The following is a 15,624-nucleotide window of genomic DNA, read 5'->3' on the forward strand; positions in this document are numbered from 1 at the left end:
ACCATCCTGTAAAAGCTTCTCTCAGTCAGTCGCCGGCCTCTTAGTGTCGGAGTCATTCACATGTAAATCCTAAACTCCTAAATGAATGAAACAAAGTAAGAAGACGATGGGACGTAACAAAATGTCTCTTGGATAACATGATCCTCTGCGCTGCTTTAATTACCTCGATACGGAAGAGCGCCACGTCGGTCCGCTAAGCCAAATCCCCGCCGCCCTTGTTTGTTCTACTCATGCTGCGACTGCAGCTAAAGTCTGTTTGGGACGGTTTCCCAAACACTGATTAAACTTATAATCCAGAGGTCAGGAAAATATATATTTATCTGTCTGTCATCTGAAACATGAGCCAAACTATAAAACAGACATGACACACAGAGGTCGAAGCACTTCAACACTTTGAAGAAAATATTCTTTTATTGATTTATTTTGGAATATGTTGAATATGCACACACGCTTTTATTAACTTCCCAATCCTTTCCCCTTTTCTTTCCTTGCTCTTCTAACCTTATGAACACATGCAAAGTGATTCCACCTTCAGATCTCTCTTGGTTTGTTTTTTCCACTTAAACACTTCTTTTTCTCTTCCTCTTAGCTTCGACTGGATGAGACGCAGGAAGCGGAGTACAAGGTGTTGCGGATGCAGCTGCAGCAGGAGCTGGAGTTGCTTAACGCCTACCAGAGCAAGATCAAGATCCACACGGACACGCAGCACGAGAGAGAAGTCAAGGATCTGGAGCAGAGGGTGTCCATCCGCCGGGCCCTGCTGGAACAGAGGGTTAGAGCCTTTTGTCACTCGTGTTCAAAGTAAAGCTTCTTAGAATAAAGTGCAAGGACCTCAAACAAGCAAACAGAGAAGATCCCAGACAGGTGTAGCTCATCTTTTCACTAGCACATTGAATGATAAATAACAGTCGCTGACGACTCCAAGAGGGCAAGATGTTTTTGGTGTCCGTCATCCAAAGTTCTCCTACAGGCCACATTTGGCCTCGACTTGTGCCCCTCCCTGATGCGTAGTCTTGTTGTCTCGGTTTAGCCACCTTGCACGGGCCAAAATTCAGGCATGTCAGGACTTTTGAGTCACATCTGAGCCAAACGTAGCAAATAAGTGCCAAAAATAGTCCAGATTAGGCTCAGATCTGTCTGCTGTCTGGGCACCTTTAACACAGTGTCCCCCTGCAAGCTGTTTTTGGAGCTTTATTTAATGACATAGACCTCTGTCTGTTCTTCTATGGAAAGTGGAAAGAGGTTGTTGTTTGGTTTTTTTTAGCTGGAAATAATGGAGGATTGTGTAGCTATTAGTTAACAGTTACAATCTAACGCCTACAGTTCCTCGTCACTTTTATTGATATCTCACAATGACATCTGGGCAGCTCTGTCTACGAAGGATGATGATAAAAAGCTCTCCATGTCCTCAGACTGACTGAAGAATCATAGACTGTACATAAAAGATGGATGTAGTCATCCAAAACAGGAATCCAGTGAAGATGTGTCTTAACCCTGCAGTCTTTATAACAACCAAAGAAATCTGTGGATAAATTACTCCAATTCTAACTTGACCTCATTAACTTCATTCCTGGTTAGTTTATGGTCTGAATCGCTACTTTTAAGTACTTTGTTTTTATTAATGCAATGATTGCACATGCGTTTTTTGTTAATGTTTTGTTAGATCGAGGAGGAGATGCTGTCCCTGCAGAACGAGCGCTCAGAGCGTATCCGCACCCTCCTGGAACGGCAGGCCAGCGAGATCGAGGCGTTTGATGCAGAGAGCCTACGTCTGGGTTTTAGCAACATGGCGCTGACCGGCATTCCCAGCGAAGCCTACCCCAAGCAGGGCTACTCCAACGTGCCGCCCTCCAGCTCCCGCTCAGCTGGCCACTGGAGTCACGGCATCCACCCGCAGAATGTGCCCTCGCAGCAGCTCTCCCGCCGCAGCCACAACAGCAGCGGCGGCGGGGATCGCAGGGGCGAGTCCTCCTCTTCCTCGCACGGCCTGGGCATGGCCCTGGGGCTGGGCCGGGAGGGGAGGGAGATGCACCACTCGTCGCGCTCTTCCGCCTCTTCTTCCTCCTCCTCCTCCTCCTCGTCTTCCTCCCACCACCAGCGACACCACCTACCCCAGCACTACCACCACCAGAGCACGCCACAGCTCTACCGCGAGCGGGAGAGGGATCGAGATAGGGAGCGGGAGAAGGAGAGGGAGCGGGAGTGGGCCGGAGTGCGGGGCTCCGGCGGCGACCTGGCCCACCCACACCCCCTGCCCTTCTCCCATCACCTGCCCTCGCGCTCCTCCTCTCAGTCCCTGGCGATGCTGCCTCCCCCGCCCCCTGCCCCTCCCTCCATCTCCGGGCCGTCCTCCTCCTCTTCTTCTTCCTCCTCCTCGCAGGGGGGGATTTATGTCGGAGGTGGAGGCGGCGGTGGCAGCGGGCTGGCAGTGCGCGGCGCCCCCAGCCTGATGGCCCTGAGAAACAGCCCCCAACCTCTGAGGAGAACGGCGTCCGGCGGGGGGCCAGGAGGTGCTGGGGGTAGCGACGGCGTCCTGAGCCGAAGCACCTCAGTCACTTCGCACATCTCCAACGGCTCCCACCTCTCCTACTCTTAGACAGCAGGCGTTAAAACAGCAGAGAGCCCGATAGGAAGAAGGGTGGGAGTGATTTAGGAAGGTAGCTATCACAGGCTGCATCTCAATACTCTCAGCTTGCCACCTTTCTTTCTTTCCTTCCTGGGCTGATCTCAATTCTAAACTCTTAACACAAAGGATTTAGGGACGTCGCTATTTTCTCTAAACGCACAGAAGGTCAAAGAGATCAGAAGCAAAGAAAGGACAAACTGACATTATTGAGCTGCACCCTGCCTCTTTAGACTCAGGGTGGGTGGAGAGGTTTCCTTCCATTCCCACAAGTATCAAAGAGGAAGGGAGGGAGGAATGTAACCACCTGTAAAATCATTGGATTAGGGTGACATTAGGTAAAAAAAAAAAAAAGACACTTCTGTTTAATGTTTTTATCTTTGTATAAAAGTGAGATGAGGTGCGTGAAAGAGGGGACGATTAGCAATTTTTTCCCTGCATGTGTCCTCCTGGAACTGCACAGAGAGAGAGAGGGGGGATGGCAGCCATGTCTTCTTCTATGATATTCTTTGCTGGAATGGAGAAAGAGCGAGGACGAGGGAGGAAACGAGGGTGATGTTTTGTTGCTTGTGTGTGTACTCGTATGTAGTTCGTAGTAGTCCAGATATTATCCAGCAAGCGCCCATAAACTGGACGCGCCGAATGGGCAGAATGCAAGAAGAAAAATTAAGGGGGGGGTTACTCTAATATCCAGACTTCTGGAGTTTGGAAAAACATTTTTTTATTGCTTTAAACATTTACTTTTTTTGTTAATTTCTCTCTTTTTTTGTATTGTGTATTTAAAAGAAAAACCACACGCGTAAAAAAGTTGCTCAGAACGTCACCAATGCCTTTAAGGGGTTCTTAAAGGGATGTCGTGCCATCTGAATTTTTTCTTTTTTTAAATTTGACGGCTGTGAGGTGATTCAAAGCCGAATACAAATAACACGGAATGTTTGTAAAGTTAAGAGACTCTTCTTCAAAAAAGAGATAAAAGAAAAAGGAAAAATGGGATGAGGAAAAATCTTTATGTGGAAATGTACAAATACATATGGAGAGAGGGGGGGAAACACATAGCTTTCTGGCATCCATGACGTATTGAGTATCTAAACAACATAGGTGTCTATGGGAGTCACTCCAATTGCATGAGATAGATGTGCAAAGAAGAAAAAAGAAAAAAAAACATTTGTAAAAACATGACGAAACACATTTGAAATGTATCGTACCTGTCCCGAGTTTCACTGGCATTTAAAATCACTCGTCCCACATTTGGTTTGTTTTTGGATCTTTACTGTACATATTTATGGGAATATTAAAGAAAAAAACAATAAAAAAAACAATCATTTGGTTTTATAGAGTAACAAAGATAATGATAGTAATTTTGATATATTCAAAAACGACTATTGAATTTCAAGATTTAGAGTGACAGCTCCAATTGCATTTTCTATAGGTGTCAATATTACCATAACTAATCCTGATGTAAGTGTTGTTGTAATCATGTTCACGGTTATTTTTTTATTTTAATTTTTTTCTTGCGATAAGCAAAAAGGGCCCACTTTTGGCTGTGTAACAAAGAAACAAAAAAACACAAAAAAAGGTGATAAAAACTGTTGTCAGGTGTGGTGTGTTCAAGGTCTTAATGATTATTAATAAGGGATTATTGATAATTGTTAATGATTTATTTTGTATGTGTGTCAAGCGGTAAAGTCTAGTTATATTACCACTTCTTTCTTTTTTTTCATTTTTAGACTGAATTTCAGAGACACTCTTACAACAACACCCTGCTATTCACGTGAACACAGACCTCTTCTGGACTCTCATAGATGAAAAAAAAATTGGCCACTGGAATGTAAACGCTGGTTTTCCTTTTTTATTTGTTTTCAGGGTAACGTTGAGAATCTGACTGCTGAAGGGTGCAGCATGCAATCAGTATGTTTTTAAAAAAAAAAGAAAGTTTTAAAGTGTGCGGAGGAGGAAGTGAAAGGACGGGCCTCGACCGAGCTGCTGTGGAGGTGCGCCCTCTGGTGCCGGCACAGCAGCAGTGACAGCAGCAGCCCGTCCACACGGATCAATAAGACCCATCAGTGTTTGGTGTGACGCCCACAGAGGGTCTCGTGGGCGGACATTTACTTGAAGAAGATCAGAAATAACTTTTTTGTTTCTGTTTTTTTTTTATTATTATTATTGTTACTTTATTTAAAAAAATGGAAAAAAGGATAATCACCCTGCTGTTTGTATGACTCAGAAACACCAGCTCAAGACAATTCCCTGTATAACCTACTACTTTATGCTTGGTTGGAATCTCAGTGCATGCATAAACTCCTTATATAAACTAAGACTGGTGGATTGGAGACGGCCGTTGTGTGTGGGGACATCAGTGTGACTGTGTTTTTAGACCGGCTGTCAGGGGTTTCGGTGAGAGGCAGGGGAGTCTCGGTTCCCGTGGCGAGCCCTGGATGAAGGAGAATGAGGATTGAACACATGCTCGGCGGTGCTTTGCAGAGATTTTGGGGGGAGGGTGTTGAAATTCTTATTAAATATTCAAGTCAAGCAATTCCAAGCTTGAGGAAGGAGAGGAATAAGGGTCTTAACACATGTACTGGAAAAGAAATGGGGTGCTTTAAAAAAGTAATTTAAAAAAAGATAATAAATTGATATTAACACATTAACTTGTCTTGATTTAATTTTTGGTTTTCACGTAACTTTTAAGTATCTGAAAAACGGGCCTAAATGATCTTAGTTTCAGTTTCTAAAGTGTGAATATTTTCTGTTTTTTAAGATATGGCAAAGAACATCTGTCAGTGTTTTTAAATATTTTTTAGGCAGTAGGGGGCTGAAAATATGGAGGACCAAAATTTAACTTTTGTTTTTAAATGACTGTAACTAAATTGGTATCATCAGTTAGTCTTTCAAATGACATGTTTTTATTTGCGTTTGAATTTACCCATTTATTTATTTAATGTTATTTATCAATGTATTTTTATTTTTTAAATAAAATCCAAGTTTTCAATGTAATTCCTATGTATCATTTTTCCAATTTTAATATTTACATTCTGCAGTTAGTCTTTATATAGAAAAAGCTCAGGTTTTTGCTGATCAACAAACCTTCTAGTGTAATGATGGCACTGTTTTTAAATTGGACAGACCATACATATATGTGTGTATGTATATAATATTATTACAAATATTTATTTGTAATAATATTTTGTTACAGTTTTTTAATTTAATGCATTTTTTTCATTGGCATACTTGGTCCTCCGTATACCCAGTTAAAGTCCCCCTCTTTAAAATTCAGGGTCTCATATTGTTTTATTCATTTAGACATCACTAATTATACATAACTGAAGATGGACCCTTTATTCTTACACTTACCAGTGATCCTAGTGATTTTCTGGGCTCCTTAGTTTAAAATGAAATGATTTCCCTATGATGATGACGCAAACTTTTCTAATTATCTATAATATATTCGTTTTATAAAAAATAAGTCAAGTCAAATATTCAAATCCTTTTAATTGTTATTTTTCCTCCTAAGCAGACAAATGCTTCGCTAAACAATTACTCTCGTCCATTGTGTTCATATCCTGAGCTGCTATTTGTCCTCCACTGTATCTCTGACATCATTAGCCTGACTGGGAGGATCTGTGCGCACTGCCCTTTAAGATGCGTCTGTCATCGCTCCGTTAATGGAAAGTCACTCCGGCTGTTTTCTGCGGTGCAGATCTGTTCAGTAAGGGCCTGGCTGGAGGAAGGCGGGGAGAAAAAAAACACGCACGAGTGGATTTTGTGTCGGCCGAAAACCCAGGAAGGAAGCGGGAGAAGGGACAGGGCTCCGCCGAGAGAGACGGAAATGAGAGGGGGGTGTCCAAAGAGGAAACCCTATCCCTTTAAGAGCAAGTGGGACATAGCGGTGCGAGAAAAGGAGAGGAGGGGGAGAAGAAAGAGGAATTAAAAAAGAAAAGGAAGAAAGAGACAGGGAGGGAGGAGGGAGAGCGGGCGATAAAAAAAGAAAGATGACATCCTCGCAGCTGAACGGCCGAGGTGGAGCGATAGGCTGCGGCCCGGCGAGAGCGCCGCTCGCCGGGGTCAGGGCTTGAATCCAACAGCGAGGCTTCGACAAACACCCGATTGGCCTATTTGGGGGGAAATCGGAAAAAAAATATTTGGATTCATAAATTAAAAACAAAGCATGACCTGCTGTGCTGCCAGATACGTGTGTTATAACCCATATTTGTTCTTTTGCGTAAAAATACGCATTTATTTCACGCAGGTTGGCTTATTGTTTGTTGCTAAAGTGTGATACTGTGAGATGCGAGGTTTTTTTGCTTCTTTTTTTCTGGAAGTAGTTTGGACTGTGTGATCCTGCGCTTCAGTGAGACTGCTGTTTAAATTAATTAAAGTTAGAAACCAAAGTCAAAGAGAGAAACGGGCTGTTATTGGCCTGGCCTGCTCCACCACTGCCTGTGTACCGCAGCGTGCGTTAGTCAACAGCTGCGTGCATTTTAATCGTCAGCACTAGGCTACCTCAATGAGAGAAACATATTTTTGCAGACGGCTTTTTTCGCGTTTTTCCAGAGGACCCGGGAGCCCGGCGTTTCTGCTGCCGGACAGGCGGCTGTTTGCGCCCCGATCAGCGGCGGGCCGACCCGAAGAAAGCGATGCAAAGACCGCTCTCCTCGATCTCAATCCAGAGCTGACTTTCTAATCTCCATCGCTGTGGCGCAAAATGGATGCTGCTTGGAGCAATTTTCTCTTCCAGGTAGGCCTCTCTCTTTCCTCTTTGCTCTGCTTTCACTTTAACAGCTCGCGTGCTGTCGCGCAGGCCTCCCCCTCTCTCTCCCTCTGTCTGTCTCTCAGTGTGGGTCCACAGCTGTCCTGCAGCCCTCACTTCTTGCATTTACTACGCCGCACTCTTGGAGAAGATATAGCTGTGACTTGTGTTTACATTTGGTGATGGCCTTCTCCTTTGCTTCTCCAGAGTACTCCCACTCAAAACCAAGTGGAGGGGAGCCTCCAATCAGAGCTCTTGCCAGTTCATACGAGTTCTCCCCAGACCCCACCCACAGAGCACATAGCACAGCCTCCTTCAACTGTGGACACCACTGCTCTCAGTGAGGAACCTCTGCCTGGTAAGGGGACACTGCACTCTTAAACACCTGTGGAGCTGAGAAAAAGTGTTTGTGAAAAGACCGGACACAGCGAGGCAGATGATGGCCACAAAAATTTGAATCTCTTAAAATAGCCGAGTACTTAAACGTGCAAATGCAAATGGCAGCGAATGAACCACTTGTGTGGTCTAAAAAATGTAAAAAGTGTACAGGTCACTCATGGATTATCAGGTACAGGTGAATGACACAGTGTAGAGCATCTCAGCATCGCTATGACAACAGCATGAAGAATATCAACTCATACACTGGTGATCAGAGCAGGATTGTGTAGTTTATGAATAATGTGTATTTATTTTTGCTATCATAGAAAGCAACTAAATTTCTTTAATCCTACCAAGCCTGAGCCATGAAGCTCTTCAGCACATCGTCTTCACTTGTGTGCCAGCAGAAAAATAAGAAATATGGAGCACTGACCACCACATCCCCATCTGTCACTCAGATAATAAGTCACCCTCCCAAAATGTGAATATTTTCGATTATACGTGTCATCTGTGGTTGATAAGAGAATATCTTTGAGGTTTAGAGTGTCTGAAGAACTCATTTCTGAATGGACTTTAATCTCATCAGAATAGTTAATGCAATGGTTACTATAGTAACAGCCCTGCGCAATATATCAATCATATCAGCCAGTCATTTTAATAGCTAACCAGTTAGTTATGTAAGCTAAAAAAAAAAAGTTTAAAAATCTTTTTCTATTACATCTTCTTAAGATGGACTTTTCTGCTTTGGATTTTTTATTTTTATTTTTTTGGACTAGTTGACCTTCCAGAGGTTTATATTTAGACCGGCCACATACACTGTATGTATCTGTTTTCCTGCAGGATGTCTTAAAGGATCATATAAAGCATCAAAAGTTAACATCTTTCCTTCTTTCTTTCTTTCTTTTTTCCATCATCTGTCTTTCCTCACACCTCCCTCGGCTCCAGTGAAGCCCGTGTCTCGGCCAGCTCGCGTGCAACACATCTGTGCCATCTGCAACAAGCAGTTCAAGAACAACTACAACCTGCGGCGGCACCAGTCGGTCCACACTGGGGTACGCATGAAGGACAGGGCCAGAGAGCAGGCGGAGGGAGCAAAGGAGAGAGCTGCCAGCCAGGTGGTGGCGGCGGCGGCGGACCCGTCGGCAATGGCGGTGGGGGCCGGAGGGAGGGCGGAGAGGCCCCATGTTCCCCTCTCCCTGCTGCACCTCTCCGCGCCTCCCCCTCTCGCCCCTCCCGGTGTGCTGGCGGGCGTTCAGCAGCCTCCCCTGGGTGGTCAGGATTGTGAAGGGGTGGCCATGCCAAACGTAATGGCTAGTGTTAACCCTCATGCTCCGCCTCCTGCTGCTGTCGTCATGGCCACAGGGGCGGCAGTACAGGTGGGTCAGGGCCTTGTGGAGATGGCTGTCGTCAACCCCGAACCTTCAAGCATGTTGTTTCTTAAGCTGCCTGACCGGAGGGATGGTTAAGACGTCTTCTCCCCGCAAGCAGCTGCCCGTGTGTCACCTGCTTTGTATTTGATTCAAATTCCCCAGTTTCTCACATTTTCCATAAAGCCCAGGAACAGAAATCCGTTAAGGGACCAGTAAATTCCATCCCAGTGTTTGGCACTGGTCCCTCAGTTTGAGAAACACTGTGCTTGGAAGCCTCCCCCATGCTCCCCTGCATGTTCTCTGTAACACAAACAGTGTGAAAGTGGCTAAATGTTTTGCACAAATAGTGAAAACTTTGCACAACCCACACTTAATTGGCAAAATCTCAGCGTGCATCTTGCATGGTTTCCACATAAGAAACAGGGCAGCCAACAATGAACGCATTTCTTTTCACAGTGCAGCAGCGAAAAGCTTAACGTCTGAACTCTGTAGTGTGCTTATCTTGTCTGCTTTGCCTCAGCGGCCCACGAACCCCAACCCCAACCCCGTGAGGAAGAACCACGCCTGCGAGACGTGTGGGAAGGCCTTCAGAGACGTCTACCATCTCAACCGTCACCGCCTGTCCCACTCAGACGAGAAGCCGTTCTCCTGTCCCATCTGCCAGCAGCGCTTCAAGAGGAAGGACCGCATGAGCCACCACGTGCGCTCCCACCAGGGCGGCGTGGAGAAACCCTACATTTGCCCCCACTGTGGAAAGGCTTTCTCCAGGTAATGCAGCAGAACGAATGTTCCCGACACACTTGCGGCACGTGAAGAATTTCCTGCTCTGACGTGTTTCTCTGTTCTTTCTCTGCTCCCAAGGCCCGACCACCTCAATAGTCACGTCAGACAGGTGCACTCCTCAGAACGACCCTTCAAATGCCCCGTAAGTCACAATTATCTCGTGTTTTATCTTCACTTTACTTTACACGTTTAGTCACTTCACTGTGTGCATAGTGTTCCTCTTACACATTGCAGTGCTTTTATATTTTCAGCTTATATATTGCAGACAGACACGAGTATATGAACAATGAGAATATTACCATGGAAACCGATGTGGATAAAGTACATATGTATCTTAATCAGATATGTAGGCATAACATTTATTTAACATTATTGTGAACATTATGCCTACATGCAGCACAACTGAAGCTGGATATTTACACAGGCAAGATCAGCATGTCTCATCGCACACTTGTGTGTTTATGTATATGTGCATCTACATGCGTCATACATAAAGATGTGAACTACAGATCTTTGAACTTTCGTTAACTTAAATTTGATAAATATTGGTTTATCAACTATATGATGACGAACCGTGACAGTAGAAATGATAAAACTCTTTCACACAGATACACACAGACTTATTAGACTGTGGATCACTCACACAGTCCAATATAAATATATATATATATAAATATAAATATGCAGCCATCATGACACTGAAGTTATGAAATTCTCTTTTACTGTATCATTGTATGATCAACAGAACAAAATCTTGCATAACAATTTTTTTTTGCACTTATTGAGGGGTGAGAGTCTCTGTGCTGAGTGTAGTAGCAGTCATTACATAGTTCACGTGGCCCTTTAAACATACATAGATTTATCTGTTTATTTATTTATAAAAAATAACTTTTACCACTGCTGTTTTTTAATTTTTGTTATTATGATTAAGTAAATTAGCTTACCAACAGTACAAACAGACCAAATAATCATATGCTATGGGCATGCGCTAACTGTATAAAAAAGATGGAGTTAGCTGCTGACATCACAGTGGTTTGTGAAGCCCTCTTTGAAGTCTCAATTCTGACATCATGACTGTCACCATCCTGGGGGGGGGGGGGGTTTACAGCCTGAAGTGAACATGTTTGGATAAGAGGGCAAAGTGCTAAGTTGCTAGCTAACGCAAGATAGCAAACAGATACCTGCTAATAACTGCTAAGTAAAGAATTTTACTCACCAAAACTGGAGCTTAGGCTTCTTGAACAGGCTGTTAGGTCCATTATCCACAAAGCAAAGCATAGTATTTGTCTGATAAATGCCCTGGAAATCTTTAAAATGTCAAAAGCACCCCAAAGAAATTAGCTGTGGTACAGTGGCGCTAACAGCTACAGCTTCCTCTGTCAGCATTAGCAGTGTGAACATTGTTTTGGACATATATTGATCCTGAAAAGGTAAAATAGCTGTAGAACCTAAACACTTTAAACAAATGTATTTCTTCTGTAAAGAAAGTCTGATGCCTGAAACAGTGCGTTAGCGACGAACAGTGTGCGGAATACATTTGTGGGTTTTCAAATATGTGCAGCTGTCACTAAGATTTTGTGGCGTGCAAAACATAATATTGTAAAACCTCACTTTAAAAATTGTAGTTTGCGAAAAGTTTTGCCATCATATTGTCATATTGCTTTCTTGTTTTTTCAGACATGTGAGTCCAGTTTCGCTACTAAGGATCGTTTGCGTGCACATATGATTCGCCACGAAGAGAAGGTGCCCTGCCACATCTGTGGGAAGCTCCTGTCAGCTGCTTACATCACAGATCACATGAGAGTGCACAACCAGTCGCAGCACCACTCATGCCATCTCTGTAACCGCAGTAAGTACAGGTGTTTTATTGCACTACATTCAATATAAATTGCATTTTGAGGGAAGAAACACGGACATTAAAGCAGACATAGCTTTAGGGATGAAACAGAGACTGTGGACTCTGTAGTAAAAATGTCAAAAACAAAAAGACCACAGTGCACCTGGCTTAACCTTTTTTACTCTTTTGTTCTTGCTTTGTGTGAAAGATGAAGAAAAAACAGAGAAAAGGATCATTTATCTTGCTCTGCCTGAAGAAAACAAAATCAATCTACCATCACCGCTATAGCACGCGCTTATGTGCTGCACTATTTCCTGGCTGAGTGCTGCAAATGCCTGAAGTCACAGCTGTTTGTTCAGCAGTTTTACTGCGATAGCAAACCTCCAGAATGTTTCAGAGAAAGAGTCCAGTGACTTTGAACGTGGCATGATTTTTAGTGCCAGACCTGAGTATTTCAAAAACTGCTGATCTGCTGGGATCAAAACCATCTTTAGGGTTTACAAAGAACAGTCTATAAAATATCCGGTCATGAGCAGTTCTCTGGATGACTGCGTTGAGCTGATAGGAAGGCAACAGTAACTCAGATAACTTCTTATTACAACCAAGTTATGCAGAAATAAAGCAGAGTATTGATTTCTCCTGCAACATGGTGGGGTCAGAATTTGGAATAAGCTTCATAAAAGCATGGCTCAGTCCTATGGCCATGAGCCATAAAAGCATGGTTCATGACTCAGTCCTTATATCAGTGGTAGTGATGGTGCACTGGTGCGTCAGATATTTTCTTGGCACACTTTGAATCTCTTAGAACAAAGTCTCAGAGGAATGTTTCCAGCACCTTGTTGAATCTTTGCCAGGAGTACAACCCAGTACTAGCAAGGTGTACCTAACAATGTGGCCAGTTGACTCTTGTTGCATAACACTTAGCTGAAAAGTGTCCATATAAACTTCACACAGAAGGCCCCGGCCAGATGGTGGAGTCGAACTCGAGACATTCTTGCGGTGACAAGTGTATTTGTAAAATTTCAGACTGTTAACATGAGGTTCCAACATCAGTATTTGATATTTATTTAGTGTCCAATCACATTTACACACTCGTTCTTTCACTTATGACCGTTTACATATTTAAATATGGTATTATAATAACATGGTAGCACTGTGGTTGGCAGGCTTGGGTCAGGGGAGTCTTGCAAAAGAGAAAAAAATAAAACCTTGAGTTTTTAATTTGTCGTTTTATGAGCTTGCTGCATTGTTTTGTTTGTGCTTGGATCTCAATTGCATCATCTCTCGCTGAAGTAACGCTTCTCGGCTCTCTCCCTCTCGCCCATCAGGCTTCACCACACTGACGTACCTTCGTGTCCACGCTCAGAAGCACCACGGCCAGGAGTGGAAGGACAGCCCGGGGGGCTTTGGCGGCAGCGCCTCTGGCGGCATGCTCGTCTGTCACTTGTGTGGCGTCCACTGCAAGACGCCCACCCAGCTCCAGGGTCACATGGGCACCCACACCAACAACCAGGCCGCCCAGAACCCCGTCACCTCTAATGTGGCTGCCAGCAGCTCAATCACCCTTAGCAACATGGTGACAGCACCCACCGTCTACGTCACCGGTAACACGGTGGTGGACCTGCTCGTCACAGACTGCTCTAGCATTGCAGCACCGCAACCCCAAAGTTAGCAGTAGAGAGCTCATCAGCAATAACCCCTGTCCTTCAGCAGAGGGCAAGGTCAGAGACGGTTGGAGTTACTCGTAGATGCTGATCCGATTTTAGTTTTGTCACATCCCCACTCACGGGTAAGGTTAGGATGAAGAGTTGAGGGGAGATTAACACCAGTCAGTGCTCAAGGGCAGTTTAACCTCAGAGTTGCAGAGCTGAGGCACCAGAGAAAAGGAGAAAATGGAGGAGCCGGGGAGGGGGGCAGACAAAAGGACATTTGTAGCTGCAGGAGGTTCAGTGACACTGACGACAAACGTGGATGTGTTGTCCAGATATTTCCGAGTGCTCTTGTACGTTTAAAACTCCAATGAAGCTGTGGTATTGTGAGCATCTACTGTATCACTCTCCTCTCTCTTTCCTCTCTCTCTGTCTCTTCCCTCGACCCCGGCGTCGGCTGCTCTCTGCAAGCGCACCAAGTACTGTATGTATATCTCACACCAGCTCTGATCTTACCTCCATTTTGCAGCTCACTTACTAAGAATCCAAAAGGCTTGCATTTAAAATAAGTAAAGAAAAAAAGTAGCAGGGAGAGAGCAACTCCCAGAAAATAAAACGAAGAATCGGTTTAGAGGGGAGGTCGCGTGGATGGGTGCGCGGAAGTCTCGGCTCGACTCGCATGTTGGCTTGTATTTTGTTTTATTTCATTTGTTTTTTTTCAGAGAATTAACTTTTGATTTGAAGCGGCGATGATCGTTTCTTTAAGTCTCTTTGATTCGGATGTTTGTAGATCGGGACAGAAGACGGCATGCATTCGTGGGATGTACTTTATTCATTTGTCTCCATAAAGGTACAGAGATGACGAGAGAGTTGCGTTCAGCACCGTCAAGCACCTTAAACTTGTTATTGCTGGATTCTGTAAAGGATCGAAGTGGGTTTAAGATTTCTTGGATTTTTCTCGCTCTGAGTCTTCCTCTCTGGGTCTAGCCTTTGAAATTTAAAAAAAAAAGAAAAGAAAAAGCAAGAAACAACTGCTAACAAACACTTCAGCTTCTGACATGGCGAAATCTTGCACCTGAGAACTACCTTTTTGCATGAAAACAAGCTAGCTCAGTCATGCGTATTGTTAGGGAGCTGTGATGACAAAAGAAACTTTTCAGCAGTTCCACTAAGTAAGTTAGTTGGCTGTAAACAATAATATTTATAAAAGTGTTGATTTCATTCAGACATTTTTAACATTGTTGGCCATTCATTTGATTGTATCGCCACAGTCCTTTTGTTTTCTCTATGTACCAGTCCAATGAGTGAAACTTATGCATTAGATTTAGTCATTTAACCCTCTGTATAGCACATAATGTTTCGAACACGTCATTTTGCATTAATCATGTGAAGAATGGACTTTTTTTTTTAGTTATATTGTGGGTGATTGAGTGGTGTTGAAAGGGCTTCTAAAGTCACAAGTTGGAGTTTGATGACATAAGTCGGAATTTGCTGTAAACTAAATCCTGGTTTCGTACTGGAGCGAGTTTTCAGTTTTGTGTTGATACGTTATCTCGAGATTCATAGAGTTCTTTTCACCTTTTTTTTTTTCTTCCTTTTTCTTTTCCTTTGGAAATACGTTCTTCCTGTTGAGAAAATTAGTGAATTACTACAAGTTAATTTTTAGCTTTTCTCCATTACATTAAGAAAAAAAAAGTAATACCTCTACTCTAGGATTCTGTACAGCTCTTGTGATACATCTTAATGCCTTATCGTACTCAACTGCATTTTAATTCTTTTATGATAAAATATTTCAAATCTTAGTCATGGATTCATTAAGAATATTAATGGGATGTATTTATATTTATATTTTTATATTTCTCAACAGTATGCATGTCTAAAAGGTTGTTAGAGCAAAAAAAAAAATCAATGATGCTTACTACAGTCATAAATATTATGTTATTTTGTAGATGCAGTAGAGTTCATGTTATTATTTTGTAATTTGGACAATTTAAATTAAAAAGAGTAAATGGGCACTGGTTTGTGGGCTGATCCTTTCTCCGACCGTGTAAGACGATCGTCCATCCATCTCGGTCCCGGTGGGGCCTGGAGCCTCTTTCAGTAGATACTGAGTAAATGGCAGGGTACATGCAGGACAGGTCTCTACTCCATCACAGGGCTAACTCAGAGAGACAGGCAATCATTCACACCCCCGCCAACTAACCTAACGTGCATGTCTTTGGACTGTGAGAAGAAGC

At 43.5% G+C, this 15,624-nt stretch overlaps 2 protein-coding genes across 3 annotated transcripts in view; both read left to right on the plus strand.

Moving 5' to 3' along the window:
- The window catches only part of taok2b (TAO kinase 2b), a 31,242-nt gene extending 25,975 nt beyond the window's left edge, over window positions 1-5,267 (plus strand). Inside the window, exons 19-20 of the mRNA XM_085284469.1 lie at window positions 590-772; window positions 1,664-5,267. Of these exons, the coding sequence (XP_085140595.1) occupies window positions 590-772; window positions 1,664-2,596 (1,116 nt within the window). The 3' untranslated portion in view covers window positions 2,597-5,267. The remainder of the gene's footprint in view (window positions 1-589; window positions 773-1,663) is intronic.
- Window positions 5,268-6,238: 971 nt separating this feature from the next.
- mazb (MYC-associated zinc finger protein b (purine-binding transcription factor)) lies at window positions 6,239-15,402 on the plus strand. 2 transcript variants are annotated; one of them, XM_085284471.1, is made up of 7 exons: window positions 6,239-7,358; window positions 7,578-7,728; window positions 8,694-9,124; window positions 9,639-9,886; window positions 9,980-10,043; window positions 11,579-11,750; window positions 13,067-15,402. In XM_085284471.1, the coding sequence occupies exons 1-7, from the start codon at window positions 7,326-7,328 to the stop codon at window positions 13,408-13,410; spliced, it is 1,443 nt and encodes a 480-aa protein (XP_085140597.1). In that variant the 5' UTR covers window positions 6,239-7,325; the 3' UTR covers window positions 13,411-15,402. The 2 variants fall into 2 exon arrangements, with proteins under 2 accessions (XP_085140597.1, XP_085140598.1); XM_085284472.1 differs by having other exon boundaries at window positions 6,242-7,358; window positions 8,694-8,800.
- Window positions 15,403-15,624: the final 222 nt, after the last annotated feature.

This window comes from Mchenga conophoros, linkage group LG8 (assembly GCF_057382185.1).
Source record: "Mchenga conophoros isolate Kocher_MC1m ecotype Shallow Benthic linkage group LG8, M_conophoros_male_GT1.1, whole genome shotgun sequence".
NCBI lineage: Eukaryota > Metazoa > Chordata > Actinopteri > Cichliformes > Cichlidae > Mchenga > Mchenga conophoros.